This window comes from Pagrus major, chromosome 12 (assembly GCF_040436345.1).
Source record: "Pagrus major chromosome 12, Pma_NU_1.0".
NCBI classification, from domain to species: Eukaryota; Metazoa; Chordata; class Actinopteri; order Spariformes; family Sparidae; genus Pagrus; species Pagrus major.
This window is the reverse complement of record NC_133226.1, coordinates 10,824,969-10,851,651: the sequence shown is the minus strand read 5'-3', so window position 1 is coordinate 10,851,651 and position 26,683 is coordinate 10,824,969. Positions and strand designations below refer to the sequence as shown.

The 26,683-nt window shown below is 40.7% G+C and overlaps 1 protein-coding gene across 1 annotated transcript in view; it reads left to right on the top strand.

Moving 5' to 3' along the window:
- Positions 1–18,039: 18,039 nt before the first annotated feature.
- LOC141006034 (ephrin type-A receptor 5) overlaps positions 18,040–26,683 on the top strand; it is a 69,952-nt gene continuing 61,308 nt past the window's right edge. The window contains exons 1-2 of the mRNA XM_073478127.1: positions 18,040–18,229; positions 24,498–24,562. Coding sequence (XP_073334228.1) covers positions 18,130–18,229; positions 24,498–24,562 — 165 coding nt within the window. The 5' untranslated portion in view covers positions 18,040–18,129. The remainder of the gene's footprint in view (positions 18,230–24,497; positions 24,563–26,683) is intronic.

The following is a 26,683-nucleotide window of genomic DNA, read 5'->3' as shown; positions in this document are numbered from 1 at the left end:
CGAGGAGGAGAGGGAGCCAAACAGCCAGCTTAAATGTAGCTTGATTCATTTAGTTACAGTTACAGTATGGAGTCATGAAGTATTTTATAATCCAATAAAATGTAAGACGTGTCGGGGTATGTGTTATATCTGTCTGGATGATAAATGGAGCAACACTGAGCAAAAATACATAACCTATTTAATTAGGCATTGGCAATGAAACTGATCGTGTACTGCGCGATTAACCTGAGGTGGGCAGTCCTCCATAACAGAATGAAAAAGTGTGTTCGTGAAGAAATAAACAGAATTTCAAAATGGAGCTATACAAGAAGTAGGGGTAAATGTTAAGCTATAGTCTGTCTGTGTATCTGTTGTCTGTATTCAGATTTAAACCAGAGGTGGACGTGGTACACTCCTCTAAATACCCTCAAGTGCACCTGGACGACGGTCTAGAGTGGGTCGAGAGCACAGAGGCCCTGAACAAGAAGTGCCAGAGCCAGCTCTACTTCTTGGGGATGCTCATACCGCTTTTTGTACCAATGCGCTTCAGGTGCTCTGGAACCAGTTCTTTGCATTTCAACAGCCGAAGAACTGGCTCTCAGCCTGGAAAACAGAAAAACAGTGCAACTGGATGCTGCAGATGCATCATCAGTCTGTGTCGCTATCTTTTATGTTGAAGTGTGCGGTAGAAGGAGCATGAGAGCAAGAGAAGCCAACAAGCTAGTTGGCTGGCTCAGTGTTTGGAGTTGATTCGAGGTGGGCTCATTGGAGGCGTTGACATAGAAGAGGATAATGTTGGATATGGATAGCATACTGGACAACTCCATCCCCCCTCCAAAAACTTTTGAGGCGGTCCCTAACTTCCACCCCATCAGATTACATCTTTATCGAGGATTTAATATCAGATCATGAGGTCCTGTTCAGACAGGACCAGACAATAAAAGTCTGAATGTGATGATTGAGAGACAAGGTCTAAAGTTAGTGCTAATGCCTCAAAAAGTCAGTTTTCCAGGTAGCCAGTCTCAATGTTCTTGCCAGACTGCAAGCAGATCAGCCATTTTGGCTCAACTGACATATTTTCACATTTTCATTAAATACTTATCCCTTAAAGGCTTGAAAGGACAGCTTGAAATTGAATCAGTTACTATGGACACTGCATCACCAGGATAAACAGCCTGTGGCTGTCAGACACATACACGCAGACATATTCCTTATATTGCCGCGGGAAATGTATTCTCATACACAAAAAGGCCTATAGGCACTGAAATCCAGGCACTGATGCAGGTATAGGTACTGTATATATCCACAGAGATGGAAGAGTGTACACTCACTTCCAAGCCAAAAAAGGCAGCTGCTGAATCGAATGAGAGCAAAACATGAAACAAAAAGACGGTTCGCACACTGCAGGGCTCCAATATCCAAATTATTCCACTATTGTGCATTCAATAATTTGGATATTGGAGCCCTGGAGTTTGTGAGTTGTCTTTTTGTTTCATATATCCACGAAAATAATGCATGCACAGACTTAAAGTACATATCTAAATAACACACTGACCCAGTTTCACAGCAAAATCAAAGAATCAAAACAAGTATCAAAAGTTCTGCAGTATAATTCACTCAATAAGTTCCAAACAACCGTCTCTGGCTAATGATGGCACTTCTGTTTGTTGCATGTGACTATATCAGTTTTCTGATACATTTTGGTTGTACTTCTTTAGAGTTTAGAGTAAGACAACAGGCAGCTACAACTTAAATGCCCATATTTAACAAACAACCAATTTGGATTTAGACAATGGTAGAAGGTTATTGTTACAGACAACACTGGGTGTCATAGTTCATAACAACTCTTTGTGCTACAGGAACAGCACAGAAGATTGGTTTCTGCATAACTGACTCTTTCCATTTTCTAGCTGCAGTGCAGAACACATTTGTCACTGAAGGCAACATCAGATGGTCCAAGCTGGTATGTGAATTGTTGATGAGGCATTTAATCCTCTTCCTTTCTCCTCCTGTCAAAATGTGGGAAGTTAGTACAGAATGAGGTTTTCCATTGGTTCACATATAAGGGTCTATAATGGAGTCTGTCATGCTCAGAGTGGTTTGTTGTCATCGATCCAATGTATGCTGGGATACGCTCCAGTCCAATCCAACATGAACCCTGAATTAGAATAAGTGGGCCCATCCATCCGTCCATTTTCTAAACCGCTTATCCTGTTCAGGACACACACATACAAACACATACACACAATGACAGTCACGCTGCTTATGTCCTGGGTGTTTCTTTGTTGTTTTTGTTATTCATTAAGAAAATATTGGATGGTAAATTGGAAGGCGAGCTCATCAGGCGCCTCTTTTTATGCCAGCATTAGTCAGATAGGAAGCACAGTTCCCTGCAGAGGTTATATCGAGGGGATTGGAATAAGCTGAGAGAGGAATGTGGACCCTTGTAGCTTTGAAACTTTACTCTTTTATGCACTATTCAACTCCCTGTGCATGTCTAACACTGTTAATAAAGGTGCTAAGAAACTGCACTGCACTGCATCATTGCACAAGATAAGGTAAGAATGTTTTGTTTCCAAAAAGCAGATGTAGGTCAGTGAGCTCTCATGTTTTGTCCTTAAAGGGGTCGGTTAATTACTTTGATATGTTTGTTTTTCTTTATTTATATAACTGCAGCAGTATGTGCCTCATACAGCATACAGTACCTGCCGTTGTCTTTACCAGGCCTCCCTGAAAAATTCATTTCATCATACATGAAGATTTTGACTGACATGAGTGGTTTCAGCGTTTTTGGCCACAGTGTCTCCCAGCACATGAAAGAAACATAAAGCCATAAGGTCTTTTTTATGTCTCTTTTCATTGCTGTCCTATATGTCTGCCTGCAAGCTGTTCCCCCAGCACCACTGCAGCATCGCCAGCTGTGCCGCCGCTCCCTTGGCAGGTAAATGATGAGGCCTGATGAGACTAGATAGCGTCGTAACGTCAGCTTTTTAAGTAAAAATTTGTTTTGCATCCCGAGTAGCTGCATTTAACATAAAATATGGTCCGTGTAATAGGCAATGGCATATGGCAAATAGACATCATCTGAAACGTGACACATTTTACCATGTTGACCTTCAGGAATCCTTGGCACAAGCAATAAACCACCTATACAAAGGAATGGGTTTAACTGTTTCCATTGAACAGAGCCTCATGGACGGCTGTATGCTTACATTTGACATTTTAATAATTAAGTCTGGTGTTTGGTGATTTCTTCGCCAATTCTCGCCTTCAAAAGATTTGTTTATTAGACCTGTAACAGTCTGTTCATCTCATTTTCAAGCAGCCAAATGCCAAAAGATGTAAATGTAAAAGTAACGACCTATTACTTAATGATCTATTGAGCACAACAGGCTTAATTTTTCAGGGATGCGCCGTGAGCATCCAGTGAGCCCATAGACAAGCTGTTATTGAGCCTCTGCAGTGTCTACCAGCTGTAACTGCTCTCTCCTGGCAAGCATACAGTCGCAAAAACCATCTGTGTCTGCGGGCATCAGGCAGCGACACCAGCGCTCTATATACGTCCTCCTTTAAACTGGCATTGTACCACCGTTTCTGCCACAGCTATGAAGACAGATCAAATGCTTTTGTCATGCTGCTTTACTTCCTATTTTGGTTCAAGAAGAGAATCAAGTCAAATCAAGTGGAGTTTAACCTCAATGGTGAAGTGCTGAGCTGGATGTCCTTCTTATTTCTGTCAATGTAACGTAGAAATAATAAAACTGCAAGCGGAAAAAAAAGAAGCTTAGTTAAACACAAGAAGACGAAAGAAAATGTTTCAAAAGCAGTGTAAGAAGTGAATCTGCTGAGAACGATAGCCCCTGACCTGGCTATAGTGGGCTTAATTAGTGGCACATTTTTGCTATACAATGGTGTGATGAATCAATTTTGCAAGGTACTGAAAAATATGGGTCCCTTGTGGAAAACGACAGACAATCCAGGATATAAGACCACAGTAAAATCCCAGACTGTGGCAAATTGTAGTCTGTTGTACTCAGGAGGCTCTCCGCATGACACGAACGGCACGTCCATCCAGCTTGGTAAATTTGCCTTTTGAGGGAAATTTCATGGGTTTATTGCAGACTTGGTGTGAAGTCTTATGCAATATGTTTTTGTGATTTGTATTAATTTGTTTTATATTTAGCAAAAACTTACATTTTTATAATCAAATATTTGGAAACACTGGATTCATTTCTAAATACTGTCACTTTCTGTTCAAGCGGCGCATCTCTGAAAGACAGTTTCAGTTTCATGTCTAAGAGAGCTGGGCCCCGTCTCATTTACTTTTCTGCCCAGACTGTCAGCCCCAGACAATTCGAGATTTGATTTGGTGACCCTCTGCCCAACAAGCCCAATTTTCCGCTCATTATGCTGCCTCCTGGCTCGAACCTCCCAAACCATTGCAGAATCTAAATGTTCTGTCATCACCCGCTTCCTCTTCCCATCCCTTCATCTCCATTCGCCTCAGATTTAATAAAGTCTGGTCTTGAAAAATAAGCTCAGTGTCTCGATATGCAAATAATAATAATACATGGGAATTTTTGAAAAGGAAGGATTACACGGTGGAGACAAGATTGAAAACAAGTGTGGTCCACTTTTGACAGAGAACGCCAGGCAGTGAAGGCATCCTTCTGCCTTCAAATGCAAAGATAAAGGTTGTACTCCAAAAAGTAATATTTTTCTCTAAAAACTGAGATAATATGCGGCTATGTATTTCCTTTATTGCAGCTGGTTACACAAGATGCGCCTTTACAAGCACGATGTTTCAACAGCTTATATCAGATTGCAGCAAATTCTATTTTTTTCAATATCTGATCCATTGTTTCTGGCTAGATTAGAAAAACCTTAGCATTATAATTTACCAATAATCTTTTCAAACAGTAAAAAAATATTTAGATATGAGTCTAACACAATCACAACAATAGGAAACTGTGTTTTCCTTCTTGTTCCTGTGTATTTTGCAATTGAGGCAACTTAGTAAGCAAGGTTTTTTGTTTTTTTTTACAACACAAGCATTAGCTGTGAGGATGCCTTTGGCTTGTGGGTTGGGACTCACATTTGAAATAATTAGGGTTGGGTGACAAATGTATAATGAGTCTCTGAATTGCAATGTAAGAATGTAATAGGTGGGTGGTTTGAATGTGTGACATCTTGCTCAACCAGCAATGACAGCTGTTCAGCTCCAACGTGTTTCCCATCAACCCCCTCTCACTCCAATTTAAGACTAAATTTTTGCAAAGAAACATAAAAAAAAAACACGCAGTAGAGCTGTGTAGTAGTGTACACTAGAATATACAACTGCCTCCCTTGTGTGTTACTAAAATTATATATGTTTATTCCCCAGGGAATCCATATCCATACTCTCCTAACCCTCCCTCATACCCATCTACACAGACACACACACACACACAGACACACACACCAGCTAGACTGTTATTGCTCTATAGGGACCCATTCGTTTTCACATGTTACATTCAAATTAAGCAGCATGTGTGGGCAGGGGGTTGGCTCATATATATATATATATATATATATATATATATATATATATGTATCTCAGTATGGAGGAAAGTGGAACAAGGAGATAAATGCGGACACAGTATGTATGTGAGTTCTGTATTTGTTGGATATTTGTGAACAAATACCACACGTGACTGACACTGGCTGGGAATATCTTGATCCAAATCATCAGAATTGACTTCTGATTGGTCAATGAACACCCACTCTGTGGTTAAACAGAAAAATTAGTCCAGGCAGATACTCTGCTATTGTTGGTTATTAGCACAGGGAAAATCAACATATTACTTTCATTATCAAAACATGTTATTAGCAATCTTAACCGTTTCGTGTTGCTATTATTTCAATACTTTTTAATGTATCCTTTAAATGGTATCTACAGACAGCTGTGAATCCAAATTAGCTTGTAAGGAATATATTTTTGGAAATCCATATTTTGTGTCCAGAAAGTGTCCAGTGTCTTGTGTTACTAGCCATGCAACTAGTAAGTGTTTTGACATACTACAGTCTGGTTATTTGTCTCCTCAAGGCTTTGTTTTGCATCCTCCTCCTCATCCATCCATCTGAGGCTTATTTGTGGATGATTTCCAGCTCTTTGTGCATTGTCTCTCACACTCTGAGTATTTCTATTTAGAGAGAATTTAAGGAGCTCCGTCTATTTGGCACATAGACTGTATAAAACATGGACATAGTCTCTTCGACCAGTGGCGGACTCAGGATCTTTGAGGGGCAGGGGCAAAACAAATAAAAAGGGCACCAGCTGTGTGCGATGGAGGACAGCCTGGAGGGCAATTTATCAAGTTTTGCCCACTGAAAGAGCACCCTAGAGGGCACTTTATTATGTTTTATCTACCATAGGGGCATCCGAGAGAAAATGGGGGCACCAGGGGCAGCTAGCTTTCACTGAAAGCACCCATGCCCCTAGTTAGGCCTAACTGTAAGCCTTAATATAATTTAAACGAGTGAGTTGGAATGGAAATGGAAAAATTCACCCAAAGCTGTCTTGAATTTGCCATACCAACCAAAACTGTTTTCTGTACAAGGCTGTAAACATGTTTATTTCCGCTATACAGTTGGACATTTTAACACAGGGTCTTATCAGGATTTTCCTGCTTTTCGAGGCAGCCTCAAGTGGTCATTCAAGGAATTACAGTTTTTAGCGACATTGGCTCAATTTTTCAGCCCAGGAGCTTGTCATTTGGTTCGGCAGCATAAAACTGTTGTGGCATTACTGACATCCTGGACTGGACAGTGTATCCTCACATTCTTCTGAGACCACCCCTGATCTGTCTTTTGGCTAGTCAAGTTTGGAAATATAATATAATCGTTTAGCTTGTAAATCACTGGCACTACCAGCCATAACAACTGTCCGCTGTGCCTGCTGGTCAGGACAGTGTTAGCAATCAAGATGCCTGCGGACTGTATCCTTAGTTCAGATGTTAGATCCGTCCTACTGATTCTGTGATGCTAGTGTCATGCATGGTGTCTTTCTGCTTTGTAGTGTTTTCAGTACTGAAAACTAGCTATAACAGCAATGCAGCTCATACATTTTGTATGGTTTTGATGTTCACTTGCATGATTGCCTTGTGTTTATCGCTATACCTGGAGACCTGAGGCTGTGAAGCATAGATGTGTGTCTAATATATTCAGATTGAATAGATTGTATTTTGATATAAAGGTGACTTGCTTGTTATTGTTTTTGCCCGGAGAGTGAATTGGACAGATAGCAGATGGACAGAAATAGGAAAGAGAGAGAGAGAGATGCCAGCATTTGGCTAACACCATTGAACTGGACAAACAATTGATTGGATTGCTGTGGACCCCCAGGGTGTGTGTGTGTGTGTGTGTGTGTGTGTGTAGCCAGCACGAGATGGAAGTTGTAGGTTAATAGGAAGAGGAAATACAGTGCTTTAGAGATGGGAGGGTGTGTGTGTGTGTGTATGTTTATGTATGTGTGTGGATGGGTGCGATGCCCTCACAAGGCCTTCAAGTTCAAGAAAGTTGAATATATTTTAATTTTCTTATAACCTGGGTAATATTTTCCATAATTCTTACCAACTCAAATTACATTTTGCAGAGACGTAGACGTTTTTTGACACTCAGACGCAAGTGTACAATAAAATCCTTGGGGCAATACAATTACTAATTGAGAACAAGTATAAAGTACAAAGCAAGAAGCGGAAGTGATCAAATCCTGGGGGCAGATGAGAAAGGTTAGCGAAGGAGCTAAATAGAAAAGAGCGAGAGGGCAAGAATGAACCGTATGCCTTGTTGGAGAAAAAGCTGAGGGAGAGGAAAGCGAAGTGACAGAAAAGTGCAGGCATGGATGTGGGGGAAGGCTGGCTGAGAAGAGGGGGTAGACTGGAGAAGACAAAAAGGATGAAACAGATAAAAAGGATGGGGGAGCGGGGCATGCCTGTGGGAAATGGAGGCAATCGATAGAAAAAGATGCCAAAGTGTTTGGGGGGGAAAGGAGGGGGTGGGGGTGGTGTTATATAACTCAAAAATGGCAGCGCTGAATTGCAGGATAGTCTGAATTCAGGAGCATCCTCATCTCTACCCCAAGTTGACTTCTGTTCGATCAAACCGCAGACATTGTCTCCTGTGAATGGCATTGCCTGAACCTGAGGGTAAGCCGAAGCATTGTCCAAAAATGTCACAAAAGGATGCTTGACAGGTCCCTGTTTATAGTCTGAGAGATTTCTGCATGGAAAACATTAAGCGACGGCAGGTCAGAGGCATCTCTAATAGGATCAGTTTGATCCCAATTGTCCATCCGCTACTGTATGTAGAGGGATTGAGTATGAAATCAGATATTTCTCTTTCAATTTAAATCCAGCTAAGAAGATCAAAGTGTTGTTTGTTCTTTTTTCCATTTGTTCATACTCAACTGAACAAACAACACATCAGCATCATTTTCAGCCCACACATCTTCTATGGAAGTTAATGTACCACCATTATTGATTGCTCTGGAAAACCTGGACTCGCAACCATTTACTTAATGTCCTGTACTTTTAGTGCATTATAATCTAATGTACTATAACCTCACATTTTCTGTACTGTTATATGTTTTAAAGTGAGGCTGAGGACCAGATGAAAAACAACACAAACAACAACAAATGTATGAACGGACTGAAGACGGTAGGGATGAAAACCAAAAGGTGGGTTTCCATTCATATCAATGAAGCACACATGAATGCATTATTTTTTTTCGTGTTTTTACCATTTGTTCAAATGTTTTCTGACTGGCGCTCACTTACTCACGCCATCTTGTTGTGCTCTCTTCTTCTGTAGTGGTTTAATGGCACAGAACTGTGTCTGTCAATGTGCATTTTCTTTGGCAGATTTTTTGCGCAACAGTGGATGGATTTGGATGGAAACCAAGCTAAGGCTTTACTTCTTTGATCAATCAGTCTTATACTTTTTCAGTCGATATTAGATCCCAAATGATAGTGGATTTGTGGGTCAAATGCTGAGACCGCTATTAGGGAGTTTAAAAAAAATTCCAACAGGAAATTTCACTCCCAACGGGTCAAATACGGCAGCCTGTTTGTATTTAAGTTATGTAAGTAAGTTAACGTATGTAAATGACTTATGTTACGTGAGTTAAGTACTTAACACTCCATTATTTAAGTTAGAAGACTGAACAGTTATTTTAACCCAAATTATAATCTTTTCCTAAACCTAACCAAGTAGTTTTGGAGCCTAAATCTAACCAAACCGCAACCATTTCACAATGATAAAATAGAACCAAAAGTCAAAATATGTCATAATATGTGAAATGCTTGTCAGCTAGCTTTATTTTGACCAGACATTGTATAAAACTTATAATTGGTAACCTGACCGCGCGGCACTCCCCATGCAAAACTGATGCTAAAGCGGTAGGTAGAGCGTTTGAAGCTTAAGGCCCAAGCTGCCGTATTTGACAAATTCTGAGTAAGAACATGTTGTGAAGTAACAGTAAAGTTCACTGGGAATTTAATGATTATGATCTACCCTAAGCATCTTTTGCATTATGTAAATTATAAAGCATATCTTGCCCATATTGGCAACATATACCCTGATACTGATATATATGTGAAAGGTCAATATATAGTATCTGTGGAACCGAAAGACCTGTCGGGTTCCAGTCGATATATCTGATATCTTTGTCTACTTTAGTGTGCTATTACCTTTTAAACAGGTGTGATTTACAAGATTTACATATCAAAAATAGGAGATATTGTATTACATGTATTAAAACTGTAAGACAACACTCGGTGTTTCTTTCATTGCATATTGAGGGAAACTAAATCAAAGCACTTTGTTTTTGTGTATTTATGTTATGACTCAACTTAGATCCTCAGGCATTTTTTTTCTCCATGGATTGCACTCAGAATAAGTTATCCCCCAGCCCCTACACGCTCTTTTTCATATGAAGTATATATTCTGTAGGACCTGAGTTGGGAGATAAAATGTGTGAAAAGAGAGCAGTAGGATTTGGAGCAGCATGCAGAGGGGAGCAGCCAAAATAGAGAGAGAATATCAGCAGCACTGCCTGCCAGCCTCACTGAGCTGCTAAGCAGGGCTTAACGATGCCCACGGGGTTGTGTATGTGTGTGTATGTGCATGTCAGTGTGAGTGTGTGTGCATCTATTTTTTTTTTTGGTGTGTGTGTGCTTTCCTTCTTTATAAGCCCAAAACAAGTGCTCCATGTTTCGGGGTCAAATAAAGGCCAGAGAATCAGTAATGCAGAACTTTGTTTGAGGGGTGAAAACTTGTTAAGTAGTTAGTAAACTATCACGGTTGATGTAGGTTGTTTTAATTGTAGCAAGACGATCTAATGACGGTGAATTTCTTTAATCCTTCATGTCTACCTACAGGGAGGTCTACTTGTGGTGTTCTTAACAGTGTCGTTTAGATAGTGTGTTGCCGTGAGGGTTTTGCTTTCACTTTCTGCAAAGCGCCTCATTCTTGCTGCACAGTCATGACAGACTGACAGGGAGGAGTTTCATCATAAGATCTAAGGGTCCAGCCCAGCCCAAGTAAAGTGTTGTCATGGTACGTTTATGCAAACCACAGATACGTTGAATTTGTACGTTTCATACGTATCAAACAACATTTCTACACTATGTATCATATCATGTTCAGATTACATGTATATTAGCTGACTTTAAACGTCAAGAGTAGAAGTTGATGGTGTTTGCTGCCAAGCGAGAGACCACTGTTCACGACAATGTTTCAACATTTGTAAGCATGAAACCACAAGATTTTTTGGATGGGATCTCAGGACATTTTCCAGTCGTGTTTCTGGTGACAGCACCAGGTAAGCTAAAATACTACGTTTTCCTAACCCTCACCCTAACCTAGTGGTTTTTGTGCCTGAACAAATAATTAAGCACAGGGTAGTCACAGCATTAACTTCAAAAATTGAACTTGTAGTTCAAACATATCAAACGTGGAGCTTCAATATATTTGCAGAAGCGTATATTGCCAACATTTATCCCAAGTGGATCGCAAGTGAATTTCCAAGGGTTGGTTTTGGAGGAAAATATGAAATAACATATTTCAGACTGAGGGATAGTTTTGTATCGCCTGTACCAGTGATATTATTTGCCATAGAATAGATTTTACTGAGTGTGTTTCATTTTAGCGCTTTGAGGATGTTGTGAGTTAAAAGTCGGGGAGGTTGTGAACACCAACCAAAGGCCAGTCCTCATCACACAAACTAGCATATAGGTAGGTTGACTATAAAAGCAGCTTATTACAACCCCTATCTACGTTTCTTATGAGGCAGAGACCTCCAGTGGCTTTAGCAATGATTATAGCAGCAAAGGGGGGAGTCAGGTGAAATAGTATAAAAAGTCCATATAGGGAGGAGGTCAGGTTGGATGGTTGGCCAAAACAGGCACAGGACTTTATTTCAGAAGACTGCTGTTGGTGTCCACTGTGAAACCAGAACTCAGCGGTTGGTTCTTTTAACTTACTAACGATGACGTGAAGTGACGTCACATACATAACGTAACATAGGTACATTTGTAATAGAAGTTAAAGAAGTACATAGTCATTTAAGGTCAAACCACATTTTTTTCCTGAACCTAACCAAGTAGTTTTAGGGCTTAAACCTAACCAAACTGCGAGCGTACAACGAACATCTGTTGCACTTGTCGCTGTGCCTGTAACTGTGATAAATGCCGTTTTGGGAGTCGCTGGTAATTGACCTATTCAGTTGTTTTTGTATGAATGAAAAATGTATTTAGATGTGTTTTTTTAGGGGTTTTGCAACTTGAAAAGGTTGAACACCACTGTCCGTGATCACCTCTTGTCTCCTCAATGAACAGTCAACCCAACCAACCAGTATTTTCCAGTGCATCGATCTGGGCAAGATCTCTTTCTGACACACCTGAGAACACTGCATTTATGCCTTATTCATGGGGAGGTATTTTTGCTTGTCCTGAAAAACACAAGTGTCTCTCACAAAATAAATGATTTTCATTTAAGTGCTTCAGTAAGCCATGCCAGTGAGCCGGCATGCACAATAGCAGGGCCTTGAAATTGGGACATCTGAAGGGAATGCAGCCATCCTTCATGTTAGTAATTAGACACATGTTTCTCCTGCAATGAAATGCCAAAACGTCTGCCTTGAAATGGGCCATCATCCTCTTTGGAACACCTCGAATCTGGTTTGGAAATGTTTCATCTGCTACGCCACTCAAATATAATTCATTCAGGCTCAAAGTGGCAAAGAAGTGTTGGATTCAGCTTTTTTCCAGTTAATTTAACTCAAACTGCAAATTCAGATGTAAACTTCTCTAAATGCTGACAGCCGATTTCATGGAAAAAGTTGTCACGTCCACCAAATTCAGGGATAATGGCAGAGAATAAGGCATGATGAGCAAAATGAGCTGCATTTTCACAGTTTCAACCCACCGTGTTGATGGTCCCAGAGCTTCAGAGGAAAGAGCATCTAAAAGCATCTGAGTAACTGTAATAAAGCAGTCAGTGCTCTGGAGGCCTATTCAGTGTCTCACCATATATTGCCATGGCACTCTGGAAAATCCCAGAGTTCCATCCAATAGAGGCCAGCTGGTCAAGCCCCAAAGCTGATTATTTTGGGAATGGGGGTGCAGTGTGTGTGTGTGTAAGGGGGGTGGGGTCCTCAACTACTCATGTATTTCAGTTTCTCCTCAGGGCTGTGTGGTCTGGTCAATCAAAAATATCAGTTCACCATCACGCTTTACCCTTTCCCGAGGGATGGACAAAGAAAATACAAAATAAATGCTTTAATGCTTATTTTACTGAAGAAAAAAAAAACAAGAATAATTTTCTTGGATTTAGTTTGGGACGTTTTTATTTTCTGTCAGTAAAGTAAATGTAAAATGACCTTTCAGTAAACGCAAGAATATGCTGTATGTACTGAAAAGTCATGTTTTTTTCGTCTTTTGCGTGTGTGTGTGTGTGTGTGTTTGTGTGTGCTCATGTGTTTCATGTGAAGTGACTTTCTCAGCTGGAGGACTGAGTCGGTTTGACTTCCTTGTTCTGCACCAGACAGAGGTATCTTTACTGCCAACAACAAGGTACTCCCTGCTACAAATGTGTATGTGTGTGTGTGTGTGTGTGTGTGTGTGTGTGTGTGTGCGTGTGTGTGTGTGTATGTGTGTGTCTGCATGTGTGTCTACTGACCTAGCCTGACCTTGCCTTCCCATTTCCCTCCCCTACTGTCATGAGTGGGCAGACACAAAATCACAGCTGACTGTTCAGCCCCCAAGGTACCATCACATCTGATTGCGCCAAACTATTGGTTTTGGAAAATGTTTTAATATGGTGCTGTGTCCTGCAGTGAAAAAAACCTACAGAGACATTTTACCAACAAAGATAAGGGGGAAATTTCTCTCAAAAAACATGCCGATTTTGACATTTTACATCCTTATTACATCATTTACATTATTATTGGTGTTTCATTTTGTTGTTTATTTAACAGCATGTTTGATGTTATGCCACTAGGGATGCTTTGATGAAAGAAGCCTTCTCTGGGAATCACAGTTATTAATGTGGTACACTAACTACGCTTATATTATTATTTTTTTCAATAAAATTGATCAAAGCCGGGGTCACTTGAAGTGACATACCCACAGACAGTTATCACCTTACTCTGCAGTTTGTCTTAATTTTACTATACTACAACTTTACTATAACCATCCTTTTTGGCCAAAGCCAGCAGCAAGAACCACAGATGAATCAACTGTATGCTACCTGCCCTGCAACAAAGGAAAAAAAAGAGAAACTAGCTGGTGAACTTTGAGCATTTTGCAGCTAAAGAGCAAAATATGTTGAGGTTGGTGGAGACCAAACTGGAGCTAAAAGGTGAATGGATGTTGGACTGGAAAATTCAGATTTTCAATGAATGCAGCTCCGAATCTGTAGTTCGCCATAACTATACTTTGGTTTCCACATGTCAATATAGTAGGACTAACAAATTACAACTAGAGGACTTTTTGCAGACGCACAGTATGAACAATGTGTCAAATACAGTGTGTTTCTTCCAAAATGGGTTCTGCTAATGCAAAAATGGGGGCATGCGAATGCGAGGAATGATGTAAAAGAATATTAATAGTGCCATCACTGGATACACTTAGCTTGTATGTTCAGATCTTTGGTTTCTGATGTTTAATGCGTTTGAAGAAGATAATATGTTGCAGTTTGGTTCTCTGATGTATCCTCTCCCCACATCCTGCATCATTTACTTTGTAGTGAGTTTGAGTCTTTTCAACCATCATTCTATTCTAACCTTCCATCAAGGTAGATTTGCAAATGATACTACTGGAGAAACGTCACAGATACACCTGGAAATATCTAAAAGTGACGTCACATCATCCACCCTTTTAACAAACACTCAAAGGAAGATGAAAACTACTCAGCAAGATTAGAAGAGGCGTCACTGATGGCTGCGTGTTTGGGGCTGTTTTGAGGTTCGGGGGTGGATTTTTTTTTTTTTTTGCACTTTCCTCCGCAGACATTTTATAGAATTAAGCCGACGACACCTCCAGGAGACAACAACAGTTTCTGGCATCCCAGAACCACCTCCACACCCGCTGTCAGTGCTGATCAGACCCCTACACGTCTACAATGCACCGCCATCACCACCAGCAGCCTGGCATTACACCCAGTACACCTACAGTTATGGTTGTGCTTGGCAAACCATGTTCAGCACGTACTGTAAAAGAGGCAACATTAGAGATCTGAAGATGTGAAATTCTGCGACGAAAATAGGAGGCGAGGATTTGTGCATTTATAGCGGTTAACAAGGAAGGTCGCAGTGGGGTCTCTGAAGACCTGAATGTGTGTTTCTATCTCGGGAGAGTGAGCGATGAACAACACATGTATGTATGCGTGCCTGTATGTATGTGTGTGTCTGTGTGTGTACACAAGGAGCGTGGGAGGTGTCAGCAGGGTGAGCCACAGGAATATCACCCTGAATCCCTCAGTGATCAAAGAATCTAATTGCACCACGGAGAGCAAAAGGGAGGCAGAAAAAAATAGGATGGGAGACAGCAAAAACTGGGAGACTTTAAAAAAATAAATAAAGGAAAAATAAAGATGAAGACAGAAAAGGGCCTGGAGAGAAAAGAGAGAAAAAGAGTGTGTTCATCATCGTATATGTGTGTAGATAACAGGGAGAAAGCAAAAGAGACGGAGCAGGATGACAGAAAAGAAGATTGAAGAGAAATGGAGGCCAAGATACCATTACTGAATCATCAAACGACGACTTACAATTTTATGATCCTGAAAATATGAATTGATTCAACACACTCTGAGGAATCATGACGATGATAAAACACTTATTTACAGCTTTAACTGTAACAGGAGGAGGCAAGAAAAAAAGAGAAAGTGTTTTACTTCAACACACATTTAACCAGAGAGCAGGCAAAGAACAAATTGTCATTCATTCACAGCTGCAGTGAGAGCGGGCAGGGGGTGCGGGTATATATTTAATACAGATTCACACTTCAAAGATGTGTGCACCTACAGTACACTGTTCACAGGGGCCTTTATGGGCACATTTAACTGTCTAACTGTTTCTGTCTGGGCTGCTCCAGTTTGTCCTGGGGCAACACATCAACTGACCCTGATAAGCCTATGACCACAATCCAAATAATCAAATTTAGGTTTTTTAAATAATTAATTATTTGGTGAGATCACATCCTGAAAACCTGCAGATACTTAGTCATGATGGGAAACAACTGAATGCCACTACCGTAATAGACAAATACGTGCAAGTAAGCAAGGAAAGGTTTAAGTTTCAGAACCAGGATTACACGGTGGTTTACTGATACAAGTGAAAACATGCAATTGAATAAAAATAGCTTGTTGAAAGCATGACAACACAAAAATGCCTTTTAAAATAAATAAGTATTGAGTTGTAATACACTCTGTAGAGTTTGCTGACCTGCCCCCCCAAAAAAGAGGCTGTTACATAACCTCGCTTGGTGACCACTCTTGAATAGAAAGAGGATTATAGCGGCGTCCTGGTGGTTAAGATGCATACCATATAACCACGCTGTCCAGTGTTTAATACTGGAAAGGGACGTTTGTTGCATGTCTTAACCTTCTGTCTGTTTCCCCAAAAATAGTTTAAAAAGCAAAGGGATAAGATCAATTCTAGTGGACAACGACAGCCCATGTTGCCTTAATAAAATGTTGCCATTGTACGTTTCAGCCAACCACAGATCAACATTTCTGCAATAGGAATTATGTTATTTTCAAATGAGAATGTTCATGAGAAGTTCAATCAGGATTTTTTAGCTACTTTTAGGACATTTTTAAGATGCATAACTAGATCCAAAGTGTTATAGAAATCCACAAAGTTGAAACATAAAGAAACCTGTGGTTTGCAGAAGGGGATACTGGATGAAGAGTGTGGTTTGAAAATCACAGTAAGGCAAGACTACATCCTCAAGTCTCTCTCTCTCTCACACACACACAGTATAAATAGATATTCATACAGCCTAAGGTTGTCTGTAAAGCCCACAACAAACGTTGAAAAAGACACAGGGAGACACAAACTGCTGCCTGGCTGCTCACTTTCTGTTCATACCTCTTTCCTTTAATGCTGGTGGTACGGTGCTGCACGGCCACTGCTGCTAAATGGCAAATAACAGCATTACATCTGCGATTATTTACATGGCTGTTGGGCCCATCTCTACTATACCCATCTCTTTCTCTACAGTCTTTTCACCCCTAATATGACATGTTATTGCTTCCTACAGGGGAATTGCTTTTGCATTCATAGCTGAGCAATAAGCTCCTGGGATGGAGGTGGCATCATGTAAGTGATGTTCCAATTACAGATGAAATGTTAGGCTCCGAAGTAAAACGCGTGAGGTCATGATATGGTTAAGGGAAAGGTTCGCCCACTAATGAAACTTCAGTCATTATCTACTCACACCTGTGCCGATGGAAGGTCAGGTGAAGTTTTGTAGTCCAGACAAAATTCCCAGAGCTTCGTGAGCAAAGTGGCAGTGTTCAGAAGTAGATGGGGACTTTTGTTTTTTTGTTTTTTTAAAGAAAAAAAGATATATAAAGGCTTCATACGGCTCATCCTGTGTAATCCAAGTCTCTGGAAGCCCTGAAAAAAGACGTTATGCACCCATTTCAGATGGGATACGCTAATGCTTTCGGCTTAGCAGCTACAGTGAAGATTTAAGCTTAAAAAGGGGGTGTAGATGACGTCTTTTCAAATCAATTTGAGATCTTGGGGGGCTTTTCTTGAGACTTGGATTATGCCGAATGAGCTGTAGCGCTTTTTATTTATTTTTAATTATTTACATTTTAAAACAAGTCCCCATCTACTTCAACTGTTTAGGAGAATGCTGCAAAGATGTTTTACTGTGAAGCTCCAGAATTATTTATGGACCACAAAACTTCACCTGACTTTCCAGCGGCATTGGGGCTGAGCAGACAATGATTTTAATTTTTGAGTGAACTGTTCCTTTAATTCTATTTCTAATCCGATTGGTAATACATTTATTGATCGTAAAATACCCATTTTGTGGGATTAAACAATAATCAAGAGTTAGATCATGTTTAAGTCATGATATTCATCCTCTAATTTATTCTGGGGGCGTGTATATAAGCTAATTAAATGATCTTTAAATGGCTGGCCATATGGTGACGAGGTTTTTAAGTAACAAGCCTCACTCAGTTCATCACTTAGTCGCTTGTGCTGACATGCAACGAGAGGGGAAAGATTAATAGTCGCTATAAAGTAATGTAGTTACATCTGGAAGTGGTGACGAGTGAGGAGTAATCGATTATCAGTCGGGGAAGCGAGCCCCGCAGCGGTGGGGTTCACCTGTGGAGGGTCTGTGATTGGAGAGCCTGGCGCTTCACTCCGCCCCCCCGTCGGCGCGCTGCCCGCCTCCCCAAACCCGGAGCGCACTCAGCTCCTCAGTACCTTCCTCCACCCGCCGCATAGTATGAGCTCCCTTCTCTCCGAGCGGACGCGTAACGATACAGATGGTTTCATCACGGCACCCCGCTTTATGCTGACCGAAACTGCTGTTGTTTAGGAAAAATCTGCCCCCCTGGTACCGCTTTTTGTTTTTTGGATGCGCCATGCAATCTCGCTGGTGGAGTTGTGGCATTCGGCTGGTGGCATGGACGTGGGTTTGGAGCCTGGCATTGCTCGGAGCGTGGTGCATCCCCGCGAACGAAGGTAAAACACGCACAGAGACACTTTTTGGGTCGATGACACCGCCGCTTGGTGCACGACGGGGCTTTAATTGGCACTGACAAGTGTGGCCGGTTAAAGGTCCGTCTGGCAGCGCTGGTGCCCGTCGGCTGACTGCACGGTTCCGACGCCTTTTGACCGAAAGAGGAGGTCGCCAATAAAAATTAATTTGAGCTGATAATGTTTATGACATTGGTGTCCATTAAATCTGTAATTACTGTGTGTTCCGAAACGGCAAAGGCTGAAATAAAAGAGGACCTTTGAACGGAACATGCGTCTCTCCAGATAAGCAGTCCATTGAGGACTTGGCAGCGCCGACAGACGCACAGTGCGCTGCAGAAATCACCGGAATGATCTTTTAACGGTGTCCTGTGCTGCAAGGTGCTCATACAGATGAGTTGACACTGACCTTAATGCACTTTATGATATTTTAGAATAAAAGACAAAAAAAAAAAAAAATCACGATTGGAATTCCCATGTTTGTGTTATAGTGAGTTTTAATGGAGCTCACAGTTTTTTCATCCCTTAAAATAATGAGAATTTAATGACTATTGTCATTTTTCTCTTCATGCTTTCAAAGGTTGCGAGTCCAGTCTGTCATTCTGTCTTTAAAGATGTGGATTGAATCCTGTTAACCTCTGAATCCTGTTGACCTGCCTGACAGCCATTGACTTCAGAGGGTAGTCTCTTGCAGTAGTGTTGCTTATCTTGTTAGATATTAACAGTTTATTTTGGTACCACTCACAGTTGGCGCAAATCCTTCCATATGCATGCACTGGGTGGCAAACTGTTTAACTAATCCATTTTCAACTGAGCTGAAGTAATGCACCTGCACCACCCTTCTAAATGCCAAATAAAAACAAGTAGTTTCAAAACAAGAAAAGGAAAAATAGTAAAATCTATGAAACAGAGCGTCAAATATTGTTCCCACGCTATTGTCCGCACGCTGAGCAGGATTTTAATAGCTGGAGATGAATGCCATTGTTTGCGGCTAATAGACGGCATTATCCGGGAAAGGGAGGACATTCGTCAACCTGCTTATTCTTCACATGGCAGATTTATTTGGTCAAAGTTTAGATTCACAAAAGTGTGACCATGGGACACTCCTGGAGGGGTTTGCAGGGCATCCTTGGCAACATATCGAATAGTTAAAGTTCACCTACAATACATATGTTACCTCTTTGTGTCAGTGTCCTTTGAATTCAATTACTGCAGCGGGGGTTTGGACATTTGTATTTGCGCTACATGAGATATACTGGTGCAAACTGGCATACAAGTTCCACCAAAGTCCCTTGAAAAGAAGTGTTTTACTCAAAATCTGACCAAACAATTACTCATCCTGTTTCTTATTATTAGCACCAATGCCAATTTAAAAATACTTAACACTTCACTTAACAAGCTCACCATTTTACTCAACATTAAAGCCAAATTTCAGGCTGTGCGATCTGTGAATCAATGGCAGACTAGATCATAAGTTTGTGTTCTGACTGCGGTGAATAAAGAGAGACAGAGGGAAGTCCTCAAAAGCACATCCACATTTGTTTTCCTTGCGGTCCTCATTCATCAGACCTGTCAACTGTTTTGCTCCGCGGCAGCACATTCTTAAAAAACTCTTTTATTTGTGTTCTCTCTCAAATTTGAATGGAAAACCACAAAGTTCTACTCGCAAAAACAGATCAGATAAAACTGTGAAACACCCAACCTCTTACGAAGCCAGAGGCTGCCACTCAACACACATTTTACATTCATTTGCCACCTATTTGCATTGCAATGGCTCATCGTACATTGTGTGCATAATTGGAGAGGAGAGTGAAGCTCATAATTAAAATAACCGCTTTTCTCTCATTGGGCTAATTTATTGTAATTGAAAACGTGAAATTAAACCATTTCTCAGCTCACTTCGAGGAATCTTTGGGGACTTTGGCCACTTGCCCGTCTCAGTTTTTGTCTTGTTATGAGAGTAAAATCCTACCAGGCTGCATGCTGTTTTTCAAAATGAAGTTCACCTTTCATTTGCATCTCAGTTTGTACCCCAACTTCCCTGGGAAAAAAGTGAACAGAGAAAAGTCCCGATGTCTTCTAAATTTTATGAACATTTCTCGAACAGTGAGCACAGTTCTCCTGCAGTGAGGCTCCACCACTGATGAACAGCGCAGAGGAAAACTGTACACACTGCGCCACCTTGATTAATTTCCTCCCTTGAAGCAGATCCATTCTTATTTAAATTCCTTAATTTCTGAGAGCATCTTGACACAGAGCCAGATGCCTCACATCTGTTTAAGAGATTGTTATTGTGCTCGATTAATAATAATGTCTGACTAATGAGGGTGATGAGAGTGTGTGAGCCTACGCTTTGGGGAGTTTAAAACCCAATTGCTTTGCTTTTTCGTTGGTAATGGTCAAACAAGGACGGTGGATTTGAGTTAATTGCGGTAAATGGCCTGAAAGAAGTGTGTGTGTGTGTGTGTTTGTGTGAGAGAGAGAGAGAGAGAGAGAGAGAATAAGGCCAATAAGCCCAAAGCGATCCGGGCTAACATCTAAACGCCACAGTCAAACATTGTGAAGTACAGACGGGCTAAAAGAGAACAAAAGAGGCAAATGTGTTGAGGAAATTAAAAGTTTAACACTTTAACCATTGGTTTCAAAAGAAATGGTTTCAGAGGAGATTGTATTAATGATCGCTGAGGGTCAAGTTTTCACTAACACATTCTCAAACATTCACTTGTGTTCCCCGTGCTGGAAATCCACTTTCTCCTCAACATATGTGAAATACTTAGAGTATCCTTGAAGTAATGTCACGGCAAACCTTTAAATCACTCCCTCCGTTCGGCGGTGATGACTTTTAATAATAAGTTCTGTAGATCATTGTCACGGCTGAGCTCTAACTTGTTAGGTGGTTTGATCCTTGGAGAGCGCGCCAGAGAGTGAAAGAGGTAACGCATCCCTTGTGATCTAGTTCAGCATCACTTATCACTTCTTTATGGCCTAATTAGTTGTCTAATCGCCTCCTAAGGACATCTTTTATTATTCTCTGCAGAGCGGTGGAGACAGTAAGACTAGATAGAGTAGTGTGTGTGTGTGTGTGTGTGTGTGTGTGTGTGTGTGTGTGTGTGTGTGTGTGTGTGTGTGTGTGTGTGTGTGATGGGAGGGGTTGCAGAGCGAGTGTGTCGCTGTTACTGTATAGCTCTCGCTTCATGTTTGGTTCTGCTTACTCCACCTTCGCGCTGCGGATGTCTGTTCTTTTGTTGACATTGGTGCAGGGTTCATAATGCTGTTTTATAACGTGGCTTATCACGGGACATGTGACTGAAAATACTGTACTCAACAGCTGGTTTAAGGTATGGATAGCATTTATGAGATTAATTGATGATTGATTAAAGCTCTTACGGGCAGTAATAGTGTTTGTTCTGCGTTAATGTTTCACTGGGAAAGTTTTCCAGTTGGCAGCTCCAAACTGTAGCAAGAAGTAACACTTCAACTTAAGTGCCCAGAAATCTTGCAGGGTGAAGGAAGATATTCTAATTTTTATCAACCTGGCTCATTTCTGATTCTTTTTCTTTCCAAGGGAAGAGAGAGGATGGGGCAACAGTTGGGCCGTGGAAAAGACAGTACTAGTAGTTATTTGCATACAAATTTAAATGCAGATTTTATGGAGAAATAATATGACACTTATGGAAAAATGTTTGCAAGTTAGGAAGAAAGCTATTAATTATAGGAGTGTGAATTTCTAGGCGCCCCACAATTCAATTTGATTCTAATTCAGAGGACCGCAATGTAATTACAAATGATTATATATGCTTCTTGACGCAGTCCTGGCAAACATGGCATATTTGTAATGATCCATAATTAAAATAAACAGATTAGTTAGTTCCGATATGCTTGCTCAAGCTCAGCCATGCTCACCAAAACTTAAGAAAAAGCCCAACTTTGAAAATAAACACGATGCACATGTGTATGTCCGTAACGACTTACCATCCGGTTGGTTTAAACGTAAGGAACGTCAGAAAGTCAAGAATTGGGTTTAAAGTGTCCGATTATTTAGCAAAGAGACATAGTCGTTCAAGAGAGAATTGCGATGGATTTAAGATTTGTGAATTTACAAGTGACACCAGTTGGTTAAATATACTGGAGAGATTCTGAAAGAAGATTTCTAGAATGTAACAGATGTTGCTTTGCTCCAATGTCTAGCTCTTATTCTGCTCCCATTTCATGTAGATGGAAACCTTGACAGTGGATTATTCAGTTGGACTTTCTCTTTTATTGTTTGAGTACACAATGTGTCAGACACAGAACAAGCCATACGTTATCATAGATGCGAAAAAGACGACTGAACTCCGGCCTGACAGAAGTTTGGTCGTCTTTATGAGCATGTCGAGTCATGGCCAACTCAGATGATTCATAAAGCTGTTGAAAGACACCATATGTCCATTGATGTGATTTACTGTATTCAGTGTCTGTGAAAATGGTGTTTTCACTTTTTCATAACTGAAACATAGACTTCAAGCTGGAATCCAAGTTGATTCTATAGGACTCACACATGGCATTTACCTTTGTTGCAAACTGTTTTAGTCAGAGGTTAAGCCACAGAGCCATCAGAGAAAAGCTTTGAGGTTCATTGCATTGACTTTGGTCAAGTGCTTCTAAATGCGTCCAACAACTCCTCTATGAGCCTACAGTTGCCTTTGTAAGTTGGTGGAGACATATGTGGACACACTGACTGGGAACATAAGACAGAACTCAGAGGACTAGAATTTGACCAGTGCTGCACAAGAGGAAATGGAAACATGTTTTCGGGGAGTGCAGTGGTCAGGTAATTGCACTTGACAGCTTTCATCAAAGAGGCTGGGAAAGGAGGATTCTAATGGATCACTATGAGCTGAGATCACTGTTGGGGTTGAGTGGCAGTTTTTGGTCAACAACATTCACAAATGTGCAGTTCCACCAAAGGGTTGTAAATAGATAATGGCCACTTAGCGCAACTCTCCAGGCCATGCCAAGTGTTATGTCAACTCTGACTCATGAAGTGACTCTTGGCATTTAAACTACTGTGCACAAAAATCCCTGCTATTCATTGAATACCAGTTTAGTGTACAAATGGAAATGGAGAGCTCTTTATTCTTTCAGCTTATAAAAGAGACGCCAAAATTCAGGGAAGAAATGGAATAGAAATTATGTTGCACTACCTGTCATTATATTCGGGCCGAGGAACAGATCAGGGTGAATTTCTGTCTTTACAGACAAAAACTTATTTTTTAAGCTGCGACCAGGACAGTCCGTCCATCTACAAAAATTTCCCCACCCTTTGGCAGCCACACATTTCGCCATAGGATGCTGCAATTTGGCATGGAGGCCAAGTGTGTGTGAAGGTGTGTTTGTGTTCATGCCAACTGGCTAGGCCTATCACAGAAAGGAGCCTAACTTTTAAATGGATTCACAGACTTGCACAAGATTTTGTGTATCGGTTGGTCACGAGCCAAAGGACAGCTGATTAACTGCTCATTCAAATAGGCTAAAAAGGGGGTGTGGCAGTGGGAGGTGTATAACAAGAAGGTGCATACCTTCTAAATGGATTTATGTAACATGACTGAACTTTGTGGAAAGGCATACAGATGCAATTTGGCCTTTCATAACTCATGAACCGTTTGTCATAAACACTCAGGATGGCGATATATTTGCTCGGTAACTGCATGTTCTCTATTGAATTATCATTTCTCCATCATGCACATGTAAACACGTTGTTAAAAGCAAAGTTTATCTCTTGTCTTATGGGAGGCATTGGACAAAGCAGAGTTCCTTTTTCATTGCTCCTTCTATTGGTTCATCAGTTCATTTCTCCACAAAAATCTCTCCGTTCATTGGTCCACAAAGCTGTGTCAACCAACAGCAACCACAACTTTCTGTCCTTGAGACAGTGTCTAGGCGGTTGTGTGCATGTTAATGCCTGAGTGTGTGGATGCCTGCGCGTCCCGGGTTGCAGCTATTGTGAATGAGTGCTTCCAATGTTCCATTTGTGATTAAGAAAGTCTCAAACTCTCATTCAAATCAGTCTGCGCAGCAGTCAGCAGGTTTTATCTTTGTCAAAGTAGTAAATGAGAAGATCTTGACCAGTATTTCTAAATGGAAACACACGATGAGAGTGTTAGAAGCTGGGTTACAGAATGAGGAACTCAAAATCTTAGTATGAGGTCTCTTTTGTTTAGATTGTTTGATTGAGGAATACTTAAAACTGTCTGTGTCTTTAATCCTTCAACAGTGAACCTGCTGGATTCTCGCTCCGTGATGGGAGACCTCGGATGGGTGGCCTATCCGAAGAATGGGGTGAGTATTTGTAAGGTGTTACTAGATGTTAATTGTTGCTACAATTTCACAGACACAAGCCTCAAATTTGACGAATACTTAATATATATTGTCAAAGCTGTTGCAATGACACCTGAAGTGTCATTGTCCACTGATTGGTTTCCTAAAATGAGTACAGGTATATAGATTAGTTTAGTTAATACACCTTATAACATTAAAACACATCCAAGACAAAATCCAAAATTAAACTTTTTGTCCATCTAAAACAAATAACCAGCTACTATAAGCACAATACTGCCACTTTATGTGGTGAGCTCACTTACTGTGTATAAAAAAGACACCTGTAACATATTTTTTACCCTGAAGTACAGACTCTTCATTTGTTTAATCAAGGTTAAAGGCCGTTTAATTTCCAAGAACTCTCAGATCATTATCAGGGTAAATTGAATTCATGAATAAGATATTGAAAGTCACCACGGAATATATCAAGCCAGGAATTGAGTTTCCATTTGCAAGTATTCCCAGTCTAATTAGAGGATGACTTAGTAGAGTTGGAAAATAGTTATTTCATGGTATCTTATAGTGTATTTTAATGAAAAAGGAAAAAAAAAAAAATATTAATGTATTCTGGAGTTTCAACACTACCTCGACTCATGAGACAGTAGTTCACAGCCGAATCTGCCACCTTTCTGTGGGAAAAATGTTATTCCCCAACCTCCTGGGGGTAGATAGTGCTGAACAGGAATTCATTTGTGCATCCATTTGATCCACATGGAAAATCTCTCATATACTCACAACTCCTGTTGGCAAATATGCAGCTATACAAGCCAGACCGATAGTGCTGACCATGGCGCTTCCTCAGCTCCGGATATTCAAATCACGGCCCACTCTGTGGCTGTATGTAGATGGGAGAGATAGTGCTGACAAAAGCAGCCGTATGCGCAATCATATTAATGAAGATGTGATTATGGTGTTTAGGCTCTACAATGCAACTGCATAAATAAGTGCATTCAGGGTAGGCGGAGGGAGAGAAAACAAAAGACGTGATAAGACGATGTAAGGATCTCATTATGGCATCCTTACTTTTTAGCCGATATGTTTTTATTAAAAAAATGCCTTTTTTTGGTAATAACTTTGTCTGACACTGAAATGGCAATCATTTCTCACAAAATAATGAAATTAAAAAGTGTATTTCCTGTTTGGCAGTTTTAAATAACAGACATTATCGTTAATGGCTATTATATTTCATATAATGCTCGGTATTTATACGAATGAACCCATTCGCCAGCATTGTTTTGCATGGACACAAACACACATTCACACTTGGCAGCAGTTCTCTATAGCTAAATAAGATGTTGAGGAGGCACAGAAGTTTTTTTTTCTGTCTCATGTTCCAGATGGTTTGTTTCATCCCTCATTTTCTCCTCCTCCACCCCCCTCTATCCCCATCATCGTCTCTCCCCTCATTCTTCACTTCTTGATCTGGCTCAGCTCTCCTCTCTGTCCCTCCCATCCCTCCCTGGTCCCTCAATGTTCATTTTACTCCTTATCCCCATTTTTCCTTTCATTCTTGTCATCTGCTTGTCTTTGTTATCGCGCCATCTTCTCTCTGTTGCTGCTTTTCTCTTCCAAAAGCTTCGATGTGCTTTGAAAGTTCTTGAAACATACATTGAGGCAAAAAAATGAGATGGAGTAGAATAGGTGCTTGAAATTTGACGGATGACCTTGAAGTTTTGACACGTTTCAATGAACAGCACGACACTGACACAGTTGCCTGAAAGTGAAGACTTTTGATTGTAAAACATGAATATTTTGGTTTAAGAGCTTAAGTTGTCACTGGAAAGCCTCTCGTCATATATGATGAGCTCCTTGAACTTTTGAGTTCAGAGTTGAGGCTCCTCTTCTCTTTATACAGAAGCAGGATATATACTGAAAGCCCTAAGAAATGCCATTTTAAAAAAAAAGAAAAAAAAGAAAAGACATTTGGAGTCTCTCTCAAAGATATTGTGGCTAGCAGGAGGCCTCCTGGTCCTCTAGCAGGTTAAACTGGAGAGGTGGAGAGAATTGGAGAGAGACCGAGAGCTGCAAATGGTTGTTGGCAGATTTTAGTGCAATTAATTAGCATTTGTGTAGAGATGTAAT